Source organism: Dromiciops gliroides, chromosome 1 (assembly GCF_019393635.1).
Source record: "Dromiciops gliroides isolate mDroGli1 chromosome 1, mDroGli1.pri, whole genome shotgun sequence".
Taxonomy (NCBI): Eukaryota; Metazoa; Chordata; class Mammalia; order Microbiotheria; family Microbiotheriidae; genus Dromiciops; species Dromiciops gliroides.
Window position 1 is genome coordinate 75,587,295 of NC_057861.1, and position 18,068 is coordinate 75,605,362.

At 42.0% G+C, this 18,068-nt stretch overlaps 1 protein-coding gene across 1 annotated transcript in view; it reads left to right on the plus strand.

Annotated features, from left to right (window-relative positions):
• IQANK1 (IQ motif and ankyrin repeat containing 1) overlaps positions 1-17,717 on the plus strand; it is a 60,294-nt gene extending 42,577 nt beyond the window's left edge. The window contains exons 10-14 of the mRNA XM_043991136.1: positions 16,162-16,270; positions 16,458-16,551; positions 16,707-16,841; positions 17,184-17,312; positions 17,543-17,717. Coding sequence (XP_043847071.1) covers positions 16,162-16,270; positions 16,458-16,551; positions 16,707-16,841; positions 17,184-17,312; positions 17,543-17,717 — 642 coding nt within the window. The remainder of the gene's footprint in view (positions 1-16,161; positions 16,271-16,457; positions 16,552-16,706; positions 16,842-17,183; positions 17,313-17,542) is intronic.
• Positions 17,718-18,068: the final 351 nt, after the last annotated feature.

The following is an 18,068-nucleotide window of genomic DNA, read 5'->3' on the forward strand; positions in this document are numbered from 1 at the left end:
GAATGGTGGAGTAGCACAGACTATTGCCATTTTGTAAGAAAGCTTAACCAATATAAATAATTCAGTCACCATATGGAGGAGAACAAAGACTAGAAAATCACCTCTACTAAGTTATATTTCTTCTCTTTGCCAAGGGAAAATATCTGGCAGTCAAGGACAAAATCATTTTAGAATCCAAACTTACTTATACAATCTTACATAAGATGGTGGTAGACTATTTATAACCCACATAAACTCATAAAATAGCGGGAAGCAATGGAGAGAAAAAGCAAGTTTAAAGAAAGCTTTCTGAGAGACCCAACTAAGTAAAATCATCCCAAGGACTTTTAAGGATAAAGCTGGAACAAATGAACAAATAATAAGAATGAACAAATGAATATCAAAAGTCTATAAATGTTTCTTTTATTCTTCTTAATGACAATGGACCCCCACCACATCTGGACTCTAATATCACAATCCCTGATATGCTATATGAGGAAGTGGAAATTCCACTAAAGAAAACATGTGGGGAAAGCAGCTAGTCTAGACTAAAGTAAATACAGAAAAGGTCTGTGCTGAAGGTGACACAGTTATGAGGACATCAAGGGATCCAATTTCAAAGTATCTCAAAGAGGGGAGAAGACAGGAGACTTAGGGAAAATCTTATTATCAAAAAAAGGTAACTGAGAAATTTTCATTAATGACTAACCCCTTGGCTTATTTGGCATACCTACAAAATGTTTATGAAAATAATCAACATGCCCATCAAGGGCATCTTTGATAAAATTCTAAGAGAATAGGTGGAGGTGGGGGGTTGTGTTTTGTTTTGTGTTTTTTTTTGGGGGGGGAGGCAATGAGGGTTAAGTGACTTGCCCAGGGTCACACAGCCAGTGTCAAGTGTCTGAAGCTGGATTTGAACTCAGGTCCTCCTGAATCTAGGGCCAATGCTTTATTCCACTATGCCACCTAGCTGCCCCTGAATAGGTGGGTTTTTGCAAAAATTACAGAACACCACAACTTTATAGTAAAGAAAATTAAAGTATCTAAGATTCCACAGTACTTATTTATTGTTTGTTGACTATAAAAATGTTTTGGTAGAATAAATGCATGTACATGTATGTATTGGACAGACTCTGTGGCTTGCTTGAGTCCAAAATTGAAAAGAAGGTAGCTGCTATTGTTTCTTTTTTCTTTTTTTTTTTGGTGAGGCAATTGGGGCCAAGTGACTTGCCCAGGGTCACACAGCTAGTAAGTGTCATGGGTCTGAGGCCGGATTTGAACTCAGGTCCTCCTGAATCCAGGGCCAGTGCTCTATCCACTGCGCCACCTAGCTGCCCCGGTAGCTGCTATTGTTATCCCCATTCTACATTTGAAGAAACTGAGGCAAACAGAGGTTAAGTGGTTTGCCCAAGGTCACACAAGCTAGTAAGTGTCTGAGACTAAATTTTAATTCTGGTCTTCCTGACTCCAGGCCCAGTGCTCTATCTATTCTACCATCTAGCTGCCTTTTAATTTGGAGCTTTGGAATCAAGTAAAGGGAATGGATAAAAGGAGTTGAAAGCCCAAGACCTGGAGCTGGGATCCAATTTAGGAGATAGGTCCCAGAGCCAAGATTCTTTCTGGTCCTAGTGTATAGGCTCTGGTTCTTTCCCAACATGAATAGTAGTGCCCTAAGCCAGGGTGTCAGCTGAGTCCAAAGGTGGAGGTAGTAGTGTTTATCATCAAAAAGTAAAGCTACTTCCATCAGAGACTGTGAAACCAAGGTCAGCAGGAGTAGTAGGAAGACATGGGTCCTGTGTAACAATTGGAATAACGCCACCTGCTGGATACTTACTGTAGAAGAGTTCTGCCCATGAAGGGAAGGTCTTTGAGGGCAAGACCAGGAGTCTTTTCTTCAGGAGTCAGGAAGTGACGCGGACTAGTGGGAGGAGGAAGGAAGAGACTGGCGCTCAGTCTCGGCCTCTTTCCTCTGGACTCTGGCGGAGAAGGGAGCTAAAAATGTGCTCTCCCTTTAATAGATAGGAATCTAGGCCTTTTTCTCTCTCTTTACCAAATTCTTATTCTCCTTAATAAATGCTTAAAAGTCTAACTCTTGCTAAAGCTTATAATTTATTGGCGACCACTCATTAGATATTTTAGACAGTTTAGCTAGAATTTTAACCCTTAACACCTGCAACCCAAGAGCATCTGTGGCCTGAGTTGGTTGTTCCTCCCCAAAAGTACCTTGGCCACATGTGTTCCCTAGATGTATTCTTCACTTCTTTTTGTTTGTTTGTTTGGTTGGATTTTTGGCAGGTCAATGAGGGTTAAATGACTTGCCCAGGATCACACAGCTAGTATGTGTCAAGTGTTTGATGCCGGATTTGAACTCAGGTCCTCCTGAATCCAGGGCCGGTGCTTTATCCACTGTGCCACCTAGTTGTCCCCCTAGATGCATTCTTTACCACTTGTAAACTCTATCCCACTCTTCCCACTGACACTGTGTGTATTTTGTGGGAGAGTGTGCCCCAGAGTTATGGTAGATACATTGAATTACTGCTCTTCTTACTATAAAATATCAATAAATGCCTTTGTATTAAGCTAAACATCCTCTAGCTCCAAGCTTCTTAAACTGTGGGTCTCAACCCTATATGGGGTTGCATAACTGAATGTGGTGATTGAAAAAAAATGGCAGTAGTAAAAGGTTTTATATATATATATATTTCATATACCTGGGGTCGCGTAAAAATTTCTCTGGTGAAAATGGGTCAAGAGTGAGAAAAGTTTAAGAAAACCTGCTCTAGCTGACTAGAGTAAAAGTTATAGGTAATGGTGGGCACTGATGAACTCTTTAGAAGTACAGGCTCTGGGGAAGCTAGGTGACGCAGTGGATAAAGCACCAGCCCTGGATTCAGGAGGACCTGAGTTCAAATCTGGCCTCAGACACTTGACACTTACTAGCTGTGTGACCCTGGGCAAGTCACTTAACCCCCCATTGCCCTACAAAAAAAACCCAAAAAACAAGAAGTACAGGCTCATAGAGTATCTCGAACCTGGGAGTAATCATTCTCCAGGGAACTGGACCTACAAGAATGAGTTGGGGACAGGGATGTGTTTAACAACTAAATTTCAAAAAAAAAAAAAAATGTTCACATAACACACTTTAAAGTTTAATCTGCATTATTGATATTTTCCCATCACTTCTTGAATAGAGACAATCAACAAAACAATAAATCAAACTTTGATTTGTACTGTGTGCCAATTTCTAGTGTAAATACCAACACTGAAGTTTTCAGGTGATGTTATGTTATTATCCCCATTTTACAGATGAGGAAACTAATGCAAACAGAAGTTAAATGATTTGCCCAAGGTCAACCAGAAAGTGTCTGGAGGTAGATTTGAACTCAGATCTTTCTGACTTCTGGTGCAATGCTCCATCTACTGTCCCACCTAGCTGCTTCTGTCAATCAGATTCTCTCTCAATTGACATCTCCTGCTTCTACTGAGGGAAAAATAGTCTCTTCTCCTTTTAAGAAATATGCTCCCCTGTTTTGCTTCAAACTGATGCCAAGTAAGCTCAAGTTGATGATCATCAGGTATGTTTTATAACGACTTCAAAAACCTTAAAGAATAAAATTGATCAGGAAAAAAATTTGCCTAAATTCCCCGTGCACTGGGTCATAATGCATAAGGTTCAGAACTGGCTTTTATCACTCCCTTTCCCTTCATTAACAGAAAACAGCATTGATTTTCTCTCTCCCTTTTTCTTTTACTCCAACCTTTGCTGCTGCTGCTGCTGGTGATAATAATAGTGATGGTGATGATGGTCAGGGGGTGCAGTAAATTAGTTCAGACTGATAAACAGAAGGCAGCTCACCTGGCCAAGAATGGAGAAAGGGAAAAGAAAGAGATTAAGGACAAGGTATGTCCATCTCACCAGTCTCTGTAATGTGATGGTTCCACTCACACCTAGGATTATCTGGTCTGCCCCATTCCTCACTCTGTTCTCATCCAGACCTCCAGGCTTCCTTGAGACTGTCAGATGGGTGATGGCCATCAGGAATTACTTAGCCCTCTGCCAAACAGTCCAAGATGTGGTCTCAGATAGGGCTCCATTCAGATCTGAGATGTCTCCAGAATTAATTGTAACTCCTCCTTGGAAGCCTGTCAGATTCCAAATCACAAGCATTTGGGGGACTTTGTGTAATGTCTGTCCACCCGTAAGACAGGCACTTCTGATGTCTTGTTTCCATGGTAATGCCTCTGGGAAAAGACAAGTTCAGGGTTAAGCTTTTTAAAATTTTCCACTTTTATTGATATATTTTTTTACATCACCTTCATCTCTAATTATTATTCCTGCCCCCCTTTCCTTCCCAGAGAAAAAAGAGAGGGGGAAAAAACATCTCAGGAAAAACTGAATAAGCACATCAACTAAGTTTGACAATATATGCAAAAAAAACCCCCAATATATGCAATGGCTTTGGTTGGGTGGGGGGGTTAAGAGTTAACTATAAAATGTAAAATCATTTTATTTGCATCCAATTTATGTATGCAGGAACTAACTAGATGTAAATCATTAACCACCCAGACAAAGCCCAGCTATCTGAATTTAGGTAAGCAAATTAATTTACCTAGAATGCAATTTTCCTTTTCAAAGGCATTGTTAAAAGTAGGTCATAACTAAATTTAGAACTCAAAAGGAAAAATGCTACATCTACAATTCAGTGTTACAAATGACCCTTCAGCTAATACTACAAAATCTGTTTCAAACTGCAGTCCCACTCTCTGAATATGTCAATTACATCACCATATCACAGACCGTATCAAGGAGAGAAAAGGGAGGTTAGTATCATAGTAGCAATAATCTCTGGCTTCAGTCTCTCAGAGTCAGGCTGCTACATATGTCCCTTAGGATTTTAAGGGTGCCACTGAGGAGTTGGGGGCCTCTTATTTATTATTATCATTAGGACAACAAGGTGTCACAGTGAATAAAGCACCAGCCCTGGATTCAGGAGAACCTGAGTTCAAATCCGACCTCAGACACTTGACCCTGGGCAAGTCACTTAACCCTCACTGCCCTGCCCAAAAAAATAAAAATAAAAAAATAATATTAATTATCATGAGCCCCCATTCTAGGTGTTAACCCACTGTCAATCACCACTTACTAGCACCCCAGTAATCGATTAGCATCAATTAGCTTTTACAGGAGGAAATTCAAAGATAGTACAGACATTTCCCCTTATAACTTCCTTAGTCTCTAGAGAGTAGACTCATACTTAACATGGTTTATACATAGCATTGCTTCTGCCCCACCCCAAGTCATATTCAAATACAGTCTTAGTGCTGGATGAGTCATCAGCTCAGCTACAGCTAGACTGGGTCCCAAAGTTCACTTGTCAGGCTATTGATATTAGACTGGCTGTAAAATCTGTCAAGGATTTGACCCCTGGACTCCTGAATGGCCTGTTCTCTCAACCCTTCAAACCCACAAAGTCACAGCCTCCAACTTCCTTCACAAGCTGAATAATTTACCATCATTGCAGTAGCTAACCCTGATGCCATGTTCACCCTCATTGAAGGTGTTTGACAACATGGCTGAAAACATCCCGCTAAAATGCAAGGGAGCCATTTGATGATTAAGGAAATTGAGGCTCAGAGAAATCATGTTCTTAGTGACAACAACCTTGTTAATAAAAGCTTGAGTTGAATGTAGAAAAGAAAAGAAAAAACAGACCCATATTCATGGGGCCACATGTCAGATTCAGAGGAAGAGGGCCCAAGGCCTCTCCCCTTAGAACATTGTCCCTCACCAGAAGTCATAAGTGAAGGAGTCAAGTAAGACAAAAGATCCAACTAAGAAGGAGAGAAGCCAAGTCCAACTAATGCCTTTTGAAAGTATCCTCAACTTCAATGACTCAAAGGGATTGCCACTTAACATGTGCTCGGCAGACTGGAACCAGTTCCATAATGTCTGCACGTTTCTAAATCTCTCCACAGAACTTCTATTATGTGCCATCATAACTCACCTGGAAGTAATCTTTCTGGCCTTTTCCACTTGATCAGTCAGTCAATCAACATTGAGTACCTGCCCGCTATGTGCCAGGCACTTGTGCTAAGCATTAAGGATATAAAAAGAGTCAAAAGACAGTCTCTTCCCTCAAGGAACTCACAATCTAATCACTTGGGGGCTTGCCTCAGCTGAACAGATTGAGTCATGCTCATAAGGATTGGTCCCCCAGGCCAACCTCTCATTATACATCCACACAGGTAAAATGAGGTCTTTAGTTTCTTATAACACTATCACACACAAAGTCTCAAAATACCAACCATCCACTTGAGAAGTTTCCCAAAGATAATAAAGAACTGATGTGAGGTAATATATAGAAATGGGCTAAGCATTACTGGTTAAAATCTATGGATCTTGGAAACTTCAGACTTTATACATATATAGGTTTATAGCAAAGTGTTGTTATGGAGACAGGTTCTGTGCCCCAGACTGTTGGGTTCTCCAAAGCAGCATCTTTTCCTCTGGGTTTTATCTTGTCTCTGTGGCCATGATTGAAGTAAGCTTTTTCACTAGGTGTCATTCAACACAAATATTGTTTCTCTGACAAGGGATACACAATCTCCATGAATGGGCAATCCCATACTTAAGCCAAAGCTCTACGATCTGTAGTCAACAATCTCCTTTTCTGACTCTAGGGCCCCTTTATTCTGAATGAGTGGACTCATTCTGACAAGCTGATTCCTGCCCAGGTGCTATAGAGTTGCCCATTCAGCATCATTGCCGCTGCCACTGCTACCTTGAATCCCATCAGGTCAGATCTTGTGGTTGTATGGGCCAGTATATGCAATGTTCCAAACCCATAATCCCCAATCTCTACAAAGAAGGAGGGTTAGCAGATTTTTTCATCCCTTCTTCAGAGTCAGATTTAAAGGTTGTGCTTGGGCTTTGTCTTAAAGGGAGGGATTCTGAACAGTAGAGGTGAGGGGGGAGTGTATTCCAGGGGAAGGGGAGTGGGGAGAGTGGCCAGTGTACAGGCCACAGAGCTGGAGAGTTGTGTGAGGACCTGGGAGAAGGCTAGTTTGAATGGCTTGTGGGAAGGAGAGGAATATATCACAAGACTGAAAAGATGAGTTGGAGACAAGTTACAAAGAGACAAACAAAGGAGTCTTTGTGTTATCCTACAAGCAATAGGGAGCTACTGAAGTTGATGGAATGAGGAAATGGAATGGTCACAATCACATGTTTGCAACATGCAACAGTTTGTAAGAGAGGCCTGAACACTGAGAGACTTGTTTCAGAGACACTTATTACAAGGTTATTGCAATAATTTAAGTGAGAGATGATGAGGCCCAAACTAAGGTGGCAGCTGTGTGAATTAAGAAAAGGAATGGGGGGGAGGGCAGCTAGATGGCGCAGTGGATAGAGCACTGGCCCTGGATTCAGGAGTACCTGAGTTCAAGTCCAGCCTTGCCTTACTAAACCCCCCCCCAAAAAAAAAAACAAAACAAGAAAAGGAATCAGGGGCAGCTAGGTGGCACCAGCCCTGGATTCAGGAGGACCTGAGTTCAAATCTGGCCTCAGACACTTAACACTTACTAGCTGTGTGACCCTGGGCAAGTCACTTAACCCCCGTTGCCCCACAAAAACAAACAACAACAAAAAAGAAAGAAAAGGAATCATGTACAAATGATGTTAGGAAAGTAGAAGTGGCAAGATTTGTACAATGATTGGACATGTAAGGTCAGGGAGAAGAGAAGTCAAAGATAAGCTGAAGCTACAAACCTGGGATTCAGGAAGGAGACCGTGGCTTTGGCAAATAGTGAAGTTTGGAAGATGGGAGGGTTTGAGAGAAAAGAGAATTTGTTCAGTTTGTGCATGTTGAGTTTTGAGAGGAGCCAGTTTGAAATGTCTGTATGGATAGAGAGCTGCAATGGGGGATAAAATCAGTTTACAGAAAGCTTGTTGAGAGATGCAGCTTAGCAAGGTCCGGCCCAAGAGCCTAGAATAAAGATGGATCTCCAAGGAATTTTCATAACAAATTCTCTTCAATCGCAAGAAACACCACACCTGAACCATCTTGACTGAGGTAGAAGTAGAGAAGAAAGGCAGGACATGCAGCTGCCTGAAGGTTACACATTTGAAGATGTTGAGGGATAGGGGGCAGCTAGGTGGTGCAGTGGATAAAGCACTGGCCTTGGATTCAGGAGGATCTGAGTTCAAATCCAGCCCCAGACACTTGACACTTAACTAGCTGTGTGACCCTGGGCAAGTCACTTAACCCTCATTGCCCTGCAAAAAAAAAAAAAAAAAAAAAGATGTTGAGGGATTAATTTAGTTGGTTGGTTGCTGTAAGAGGACCAAAATGACATTACTATGTTAGAGTCAAGTTACAGTGTGTCCAACTGTGACTGATCAAACCAATATGAGCTCACATTGCTCCATCACAGGTTGGGCACACATAGTCCATGTGAACATTTGGGGTGGCTTTTCTAAAATTGAGCATCTTGCATTTCTTTTGAGCTACTTCAATTCTGCTTGATTCATAGAGCACAGCACCTTCTCTGATGAGGGCATGCCATGCTGGGCAGTCCTGTGCCAGTGTCTCCCAAGTCATGTAATCAATTACAAAGTTCTTAAGAGAGACCTTGAGAGTATCTTTGTATCACTTTTTCTGACCATTATGTGAGTGCTTGCCCTGTGTGAATTCCCCATAAAATTGTCTCTTAGGCAAATGTACATTTGGCATTCAAACAACATGGCCAGCCCATCAAAATTGTGCTCTCTGCAGTGGAGTCTGAATGCTTGACAGTTTAGTTTGAGAAAGGACCTCAGTGTCTGTTATCTTATCCTGCCAAGTAATCTTCAGAATCTTCCTAAGACAATTCCAGTGGGAGGTTTTCTGGCATGGCACTGGTAGACAGACTGCCCAGATTTCACAGGCATGCAACAATGAGGTCAGCACAAAGGCTCTGTAGACCTTCAGTTTGGTAGTCAATCTAATGCCTCCTCTCCCACACTTTCCTTTGGAGCCTCCCAAATACTTGACAATGCATGCATCAACCCCATTATCAATATGTATACCCCTGGAAAGCATCCCACCAAGGTAGGTGAATTTATCCACAGTATTCAAAACTTTTCCATTTGCTGTAACCAATGGTTCTGGGTATGGATGTTGTGGAGTACTTGTGTTTTCTTGGTGTTAATTGTTAGACCAAAATTAGCACAAGCATCAGAGAGTCAATCCATACTTTGTTGCATCTCAGCCTCAGAGGCTTTATTGAGTACACAATTATCTGCAAACAAGAAATCATGTACCACTTTAGTCTTGGCTTGTAGCCTTTTCAAGCTGAATAATTTACCATCAGTGCAACAGCTGACTTTGATGCCATGTTCATCCTCACTAAAGGTGTTTGACAACATGGCTGAAAACATCATGGTAAAATGCATGGAATGGGAACAGCTAGGTGGCCCTGGATTCAGGAGGACCTGAGTTCAAATCCGACCTCAGACACTTGACACTTACTAGCTATGTGACCCTGAGCAAGTCACTTAAATAAAATAAAATGCATGAGAGCCATTTGACGATTAAGGAAATTGAAGCTCAGAGAAATCATGTTCTTAGTGACAACAACCTTGTTAATAAAAGCTTGACTCGAATGTAGAAAATTAAATTAAATTAAAATCATGGGAGCAAGCACACTGCCTTGTTTCACTCCATTGTTGAGTGGGAAAGTGCAAAAGCATCGTCCATTCATTATCCAGAACTCACCCAGGTAAGCATGCTGTCATGAAGTTGACATACAATTCTAATGAATTTCTCTGGGCAACCAAATTTTGACATAATTTTCCATGAACCCTCACAACTGACAATAACAAAAGCCTTGGTCAGGTCTACAGACATTGTGTACAGACCTCTGTTCTAGCATTTCTCCTGGAGTTGTCAGTCAGCAAATACCATATCAACTGTTCCTCGGCCCTTTCTGAAGCCATACTGGCTCTCAGGTAGATGATCATCTTCCAGGTGAAGGATCAACCTGTTAAGGAGGACTCTGGCAAGAATCTTGCCAGCGGGGCAGCTAGGTGGTGCAGTGGATAGAGCACTGGCGCTGGAGTCAGGAGTACCTGAGTTCAAATCTGGCCTCAGACACTTAACACTTACTAGCTGTGTGACCCTGGGCAAGTCACTTAACCCCAATTGCCTCACTAAAAAAAAAAAAATTAATAAATAAATCTCTTTAAAAAAGAAAAAAGAATCTTGCCAGCAATAATTAAGATAGAGACCCAGGGGGCGGCTAGGTGGCGTAGTGGATAAAGCACCGGCCTTGGATTCAGGAAGACCTGAGTTCAAATCCGGCCTCAGACACTTACTAGCTGTGTGACCCTGGGCAAGTCACTTAACCCCCATTGCCCGCAAAACAACAAAACAAAACAGAAAAAAAAAAAAAGATAGAGACCCACTCATGAGGGATTGATTCTCAAAAGGATGTGAAAGAGTGGAAAATACCAATGGCATCAGAAAAAAAAATCTCAGACACTATTAATACCCCCCCCAAAAAAAAGATGGCTGAGAACATCAATGATAACAAGCCTAAATGGCTTGTCCTCCCATCCTTATAAATTTTATATGAGAATATTCTACGTATGTATCAAGGAAGAGATAGGCGGTACAATAGATAGAGCAGGGCAGCTAGGTGGCGCAGAGGATAGAGCACCGGCCCTGGATTCAGGAGTACCTGAGTTCAAATCCGGCCTCAGACACTTAACACTTACTAGCTGTGTGACCCTGGGCAAGTCACTTAACCCCAATTGCCTCACTAAAAAAAAAAAAATTAAAAAAAAAATAGATAGAGCACTGGGCCTGCAGTCAAGAAAACTTGAGTTCAAATCCAGTCTCAGATATTTACTAGCTGTGTGACCCTGAGCAAGTCACTTACCCTTTGTTTGCCTCAGTTTTTCCATCTCTAAAATGGAAATAATAATAGCAACTGCCTCCCATGGTTGGTGTGAGGATAAAATGAGATGCTAATTGTAAAGTGCTTAGCATAGTACCTTGCCACATAGTAAGTGCTATATAAATGTGAGCTATTATTACGGGTGGAAAATACAGGATTTACCAGTGATATTCCACAGTAGATGACTTCTTTACAATTACACAACTGACTTAAAGGTGTAAAGCATAGCACATCTAAATCTAATGGCCTTTTTTCAACCTTTATCATGCTCTTCATGAACAAGATACTTTCTCCTCCTTAGGTTTTCATGACACTTGCTTCCTCTTGATTCTTGTAGCTGTCTGCCTGAGGCTCTTCAGTCCCCTTTGTTGTTTTTTTCAATCTTATCAGGCCTACTAACTGTCTCCTAAGGCTTTGTCCTGGTCCTCCCAGATTTCCTCCTCCAGGATCAAATATGATATCCTTGGGGTGGCTAGGTGGTACAGTGGATAAAGCACCGGCCCTGGATTCAGGAGTACCTGAGTTCAAATCCAGCCTCAGACACTTGACACTAGCTGTGTGACCCTGGGCAAGTTACTTAACCCCCATTGCCCTGCAAAAAAAAAAAAAAAAAGATATCCTCTGTTTGATTTTTAAACCCCTTCACAACCTAGCCCCTCCCTGACTTTCTAGTCTCCTTACGCTTCACTACATTCCATATAATCTTTGATCCAACAACATCTGCTTTCTTACTCTTCCCCATACAATACTTCCTCCCTCAACTCTATCCCTTTTTACTGGCTGTCCTCTCATGCTCAGCAAATGCCCTTCTTCATCTCTGTCTTCTGACTTCCCCGACTTCTTTCAAGACTCATTTCAAATCCTACCTTCTGGAAGAGTCCTTTCCCAGTCCCCTCTGCTGCTAGTGCCTTCCCTCTGAGATTTCATGCCCTTTACACTGTATATATTTTATTTGTACATAAATGTTTTGCCTATTGTCTCCTCCATTAGAATGTGAACTTCTTGAGATCAAGGACTGTTTTTCCCCTTTTAGTATCCGCAGCACTTAGCACAATTCCTAGTAACATAATAAGCTCTTAATAATGCTTGTTAACTGATTGATATCCCATTATTCTGGGTTTCTTGTTGACAAATAAATTTTTTTAAGAAAAAAAAAACACCTCTTGATTCAGTAGAACAAATTACTGCCTTAAAGGCTCCCTTCTAACAAGGTATCTCCTATGTGATCATCAAAATTTCCCAAGATTCCTTGATAATTATAATAAGAAAGTGACCTTCTGGTTGGTTATTAATATTAGATGAACTATAAAATATATAGACATATGTCCACCCAAAGTGTTTGCCAGTGTAATGTAGGAAATCCATGGCAAAGTCCAAGATATTCTGTTTTCAGATGATATTGTTATGATTGCATGAAGCCACAAACATTGCAAAGCCTCCTGGACCACTCAAAACAGTGAAGACTAACTATCCATGCAGGGAAAAAACATATTTATGAATGAATAATGTCTGCTGTTCAGATTATGACTTAGATGGATGGATAACCTATAAAGTTTGTGCATCGGTATACAAATCTAGGATAGACACTGTAAACTGACAACAAATTGAGCTCAGAATTGAGAACCAGCTGTACTGCCTGTGAGAAATTGTAGAGTTCCTTTAACAATCTCAACATTCTTCCAGAAACAAAGTTCCATCTTCTTAGTATCTGTGTTTTTTGAAGGTTGCATGGCTACAAGTCATGGGACACTTCAGTCTCCAAAAACTTAAAAAGAAGTGGCACTCAAAGGGCAATGGTGAGTGTGGGCAGGCTGGACCACATAAAAGAATAAGGAACTATGAAGAAAAACCAGATTTAAAGGTTGTCAGTCAAAGAAAGGTCTGATTGAAAAAGATGAGTTGGTCAAGAGGCAAGAACAAGAGATAAACAACGGACAGCCCATGTGTATCACAGCTTTACTATTCTTGTAAAGAAAAAATAAGAACCCCACTCCCCTTACACATTGGGTAAATCCCCTGTGCTGAACTGATGGGAGGACACAAACAAGAGCTGCACAAGATGGATAGGCATGAATGGGTTGCACTTTGCATCACTGAACATCTCCCTCCACTGAGAGATCCATTTGAGTATGGGGAGTCAACAATACCAGAATAAAATTCTCATGTTTTCACTTCATTACTATGATTAACAAGAAATTGACCCTTGATCAGGGTATTCCTAGTCATACCCCCTTAATGTAAGACTGAGAGAGCTTTTGTGTTGCAGGTCAAGCTTTTGATTAATACTAGGCTTGCAAATTGTAGTCTTTTTCTGAAACTGGGTTAAGTCCTCTTATTTGTTTAAACTGGGCATTTCATAAACATTCGTCTTATTTAATTTGTTAATTTTATTAGTAAATAGTTGGGTAAAATAATTTCTTAAAATTTCCTTTATTTCTTCATTTGTTGTGAATTTTTCTTTTTTCTTTTTGATACTATTAATATGGTTTTCCTCTTTGTTTAATCGAATTAGTTAATGTTTAACTATTGCATTGATTTTTTTAAAACTAGCTCTTATTTATTAATCCATTCAGATTGGATTTTGTTTTCTTTTCTTTTACCACAATCTTTTCTCACATTTATACAATTTATCCATAGCTGATTTTCTTTCCTTTCTCTCAACAACTTTACAACCACATTCTATTTCTTTTCCCTTTAACTAACCTCTTCACTTACCTTGGAAGTATACTTTCCAGAGATGTATACATAGATGATAAGGTTGAGACACTGTTCTCTTAGAGCTAGCTCAATGATTGGGAAACTCCAAAAGAAAGTGTAGGAAAGAAGAAGTATTAGACTGACTACCAAACTGAAGGTCTACAGAGCCATTGTGTTGACCTCATTGTTGTATGCCTGTGAAACCTGGACAGTCTACCAGTACCATGCCAGAAAATTGAATTGCTTCCATTTGAATTGTCTTAGGAAGATTCTGAAGATCACCTGCAAGGATAAGGCACCAGACACTGAGGTCCTTTCTCTAGATGAAGTGCCAAGCATTCAAACTCTACTGAAGAGAGAGTAACTGATGGGTTGGCCACACTTTTCAAATGCCAAATGTACAATGGCCTAAAAGACTATTTTACAAGAACTTATACATGGCAAGGGCTCACATGGTGATCAGAATAAGTAATAAAAGGACACTCTCAAGATCTCTCTGAAGAATTTTGGAAATGATCATGAGACGTGGGTGACACTAGCACAGGATCATCCAGCATGATGTGCCAACATCAGAGAAGATGCTGGTGTTCTATGAACAAAGTAGAATTGCAGTAACTCAAAAGAAATGTGAGATGTACAAATTTAGAGACCTCTCTACTCCAAGTGTTCATATGAACTATTTGTGCCTGATTTGTGGTTAGAGCCTGCTGAGCTAATACTGGTCTGATCAGCCACAGTTGGACATACTCTACATTTGGCCCCCAACATTGTGATGTCATTTTGGTCTTCTGCAAGTGTGAAGGACAAACAACCTCTTATTTGTTACACTGGTTTGTTTTGCTTACCAGTTTACTTTACCAGTTTGTTTTATAGTAATTGCCTTTTTTGCCTTGCTTTGCCTTGTTAACTGCCATCTTATCTCCCACTCCTTAATCCTGCTCTTTCTCCTATAACCTTCTCTCACAAAAGCCTAAAGCTAGACCTGATGAGTGTTCTCCTTCAAATCCTTCAATTTATCCCAAATTTTTCTTCAAAATAAATCTCTGGCCTTCTTTCCAAGTCCAGTCACTTTCACAATTTCCTTCTTATTCAGCTCAAGCCCTTCTCTCTTATCTTGCCCATTTTCAGACAATTTTCTTCCAGGGGATCTGATAGTAGAGTCTGTCCCTGCTGAGTTTCATCTTATTTGATTGGCCAAGTACTTTAACCTTTGTTGTCCAAGGTGCTATCTTTCTCTCTTAGCACTATATCATTTGTAAATCTGATAATTGTGCCTTCCTCTGAGTCACTGGCAAACCTGTTGAATAGGCCATGGTCAAAAAGATCTAGCCTTGGAGCTCTCCACTAGAGACCTTTTAAGCTGACATTGAACCTTTGATGACTACTCTTTGGATTCTGTCATTCAACTCATCCCAAATTAATCTAACTATATTATCATATAGCCTACTTTTCTCCATAAGGATATGATGAAAATTTTCCTCATAAATGTGAATTCCAGAAATACTATGTGTTTGACATTGTCTAGAACGTCTTGTTCTTGATTGAAACCATGTTAGATCTTCACGATCATTACTCTCCTTTCTAATTATTCACAAACCATCCTTTTAATATCTTCTGGGGCAGCTAGGTGGCTCAGTGGATAGAGCCCTGGATTCAGGAGGACCTGAGTTCAAATCCAGCCTCAGACACTTAACTCTTACTAGCTGTGTGACCCTGGGCAAGTCACTTAACCCCAATTGCCCCACAAAAAAACAAAACAAAACAAAAAAAAATATCTTCTAAGATTTTGTAAGAAATCAAAGCTGAGCTCAGCAGTCTACAATTTGAGGAATCTACCACTTCCATATTTGAATATTTGTCCTTCTCCAGTCCCACAGCCTTTCTCATTCTCCAGTTTTTCAAAGTTCACTGACGATGGTTCCACAATCACATCTTCCAGTAACACAGGGTAGAGTTCACCTAGGCTTGGCAAGAAATTAATTGAGGGCTGCTAGGTTCTCTCTTCCCATCTCTTCATTAATTTTGTGTTTCAGTTCCCTGGTGATTATACTTCTCTGCTTCCCCATATGAAGATCATTCTGGTTGGCAGAGAAAACAAACAAAATAACAGTTGATTCGTTCTACATTCTCTTCATTGTCTGTTACCTTCATTCTATCCCTCCCAAGTTGTCCTTTTTTCTTCTCTGATCGTTCTCTTTCTCCTACAGAAGATCGGAGGCTATGGGTATAGTCCCTTCAGTAAGCCAAAGGATACATGGGTATGGGAGCTGGAGGGTCAACCCAGATGATAACAAGAAGTCACCTTTGGGGACAATACTGTGATGGTCACAGTCTAAGTCGTCACTGCAGGGGGACACACAGGGAGGTCAAAGGTAGTCAGATTAGGGAATTCATTGTGCAACCATTTTATCTTGAGGGTAACAGAAGGTTACAATGGAAAGCTAGGGATTTGGTCAGAGAAAGGGCCAGGGTAAGCAGGAGCAAGTTTAGGGATTACTGGGTCAGGGGAGTTTCAGGGTTAGGAATCACAGATATCACAAATCTTAGGCCATCAAAGATGCTGAGACGCTGGTGGATGAGTTGCGGATTGTAGCAGAGAAGGCAGAAGAGAAGTTGGCACTGGCTCGACTGGAGCTGAGAGAACAGACCCAGGAGGGTGGGTACCTGGGCCTCAGTACTCTGAGGTTTATGTACTTGGGTACTCAGGACCCTGGCTGAGCTGGGCCCTTTGCTGACCTGTCAGAAAGGAGGGGGGGGAGAGGGAATCTGGGGCCTTTGGAGGGAAAGTTGGTATTGGGAGGGCAGGGGGCAAGGCCTTTGGGTTTCCATTCTAATTCCCACAGAGGAAGGAGAGCTCCCTGGGCTGAAGTGTCCAGTGGCCGAACTCCATGATGTATTGCTCAAGGATGTAGGCAACCGGATCCAGGCTGATGGGCGGTCAGTGCAGGGTGGACAGTGAACCTCAGGGTATTGGGATGATCAAAAGGGTTTGGGGAGTTGGGAAGTTATTTTAACTAAAGGGAGGCTAGGGGGTGGAGAGTAAAGTCAAGGGCCCGTCAAAGTCATAGCTATGTTGTCAATGGCCTCCCCAGGTGGCCTCTGGTTATTGATCCCTCAGGCCAGGCAGCCACATTCCTTCGCTACCAAGACACCAACTACCTGGACACCCTCAACCCAGCCCATATGCAGCCTGACCGTGTGCGCCTGGCACTACTTGGGGCCCTCAGGTGTGGAGAAAGGGAGCCACAAACCCATTCCTGTTCATACATGTATGCCCCCACACAAGTCTGTCCAGATCCAAATCCCCATTAACTCCCAGAGCAGCTTCTCCTAAAGCTTGAATGATCCCTTCCCTACCTTGATTCTGGCCTCACCGCCACAACCAGACCCCCTTTGTTTTATGCCATTCATCCTGATACCCTCCTCAGAGGATCCCCTATTCCTTTTGCATCCTTTCTTCCTCCTGACAGTAGGCCTCCCAGGCATATGGGCCTCTTATCCCGGGGCCTGTGCACAGGAGATATCCATGACATGTCCTTCCCTCCCCCCACTCTGGGGCTGGCACCTAGGTTTGGGAAACCCATGGTGTTTGATATGCGTGAGATTGACATGTTCGAGACTGTGAAAAGGCAGCTAGATGCCATCCAGCCTGGACTGGCCCAGGAACTTCTCTCCAAGAAACTGCTAGACAAGGACAGGTGTGGGGGAGAAGGAGACTTAGGGAGGCTACGATGGGGGGCCAGAGGGTAGAGGGGGCAATCCTTCCATAGACTCTTGCCTATCCTAGTAACCTCCCTCCCTGACCCTGTTGACCCCAGCAGCTCCCTAACCCAGATGACCCTCCCTGTCCTCACTGACCCTCTTTGATCCCAGTGACCTCCCCCAACTCCACTGACCATCCCTGACTCCACTGACCCCTTACCTCCAGATTCCTGTCCCTACTTCGCCCAGGAGATGGTCCTGAGTATGACCGCAACCAGTTCCAGATCTCTAGGACCATTCACTTCAAGGTGGTCTTCCTGACAAAAACCCGAAGGCCACCAGACCCACAGCTGCAGGCCCTCCTCCCCATCCAGGTGCTACTGCCCAAGGACCGATACTAGGCATCTTGCAACAAGAAAGGGCAGGGTGGGACTGGACAATAAATCGTGTTTTCAGGCCTTGGGCATTATCCATGGCTGGAATTGGGAAGAGATTCACAGTAAGGAAGAGGATGGAAGATGAATGTATCTGGATTGGGATATGTGTGTCATGGAGGAAAGTGTGTGTGTGTGTAGGGCACTATGTATTTATGTTGTATCAGAATGGGACAGGGGGGCATTGTGTCCCAGCCTGATCTTGGGTTTATTTTTGGAAGGAGAGAGTTGCATTTGTGTCAATATCAAAAGCCTTTGTGGGTATATCTCTATGTTTGGGAGTGGGAGGAAGACACTGTGTATATGTAATAGGTGGTT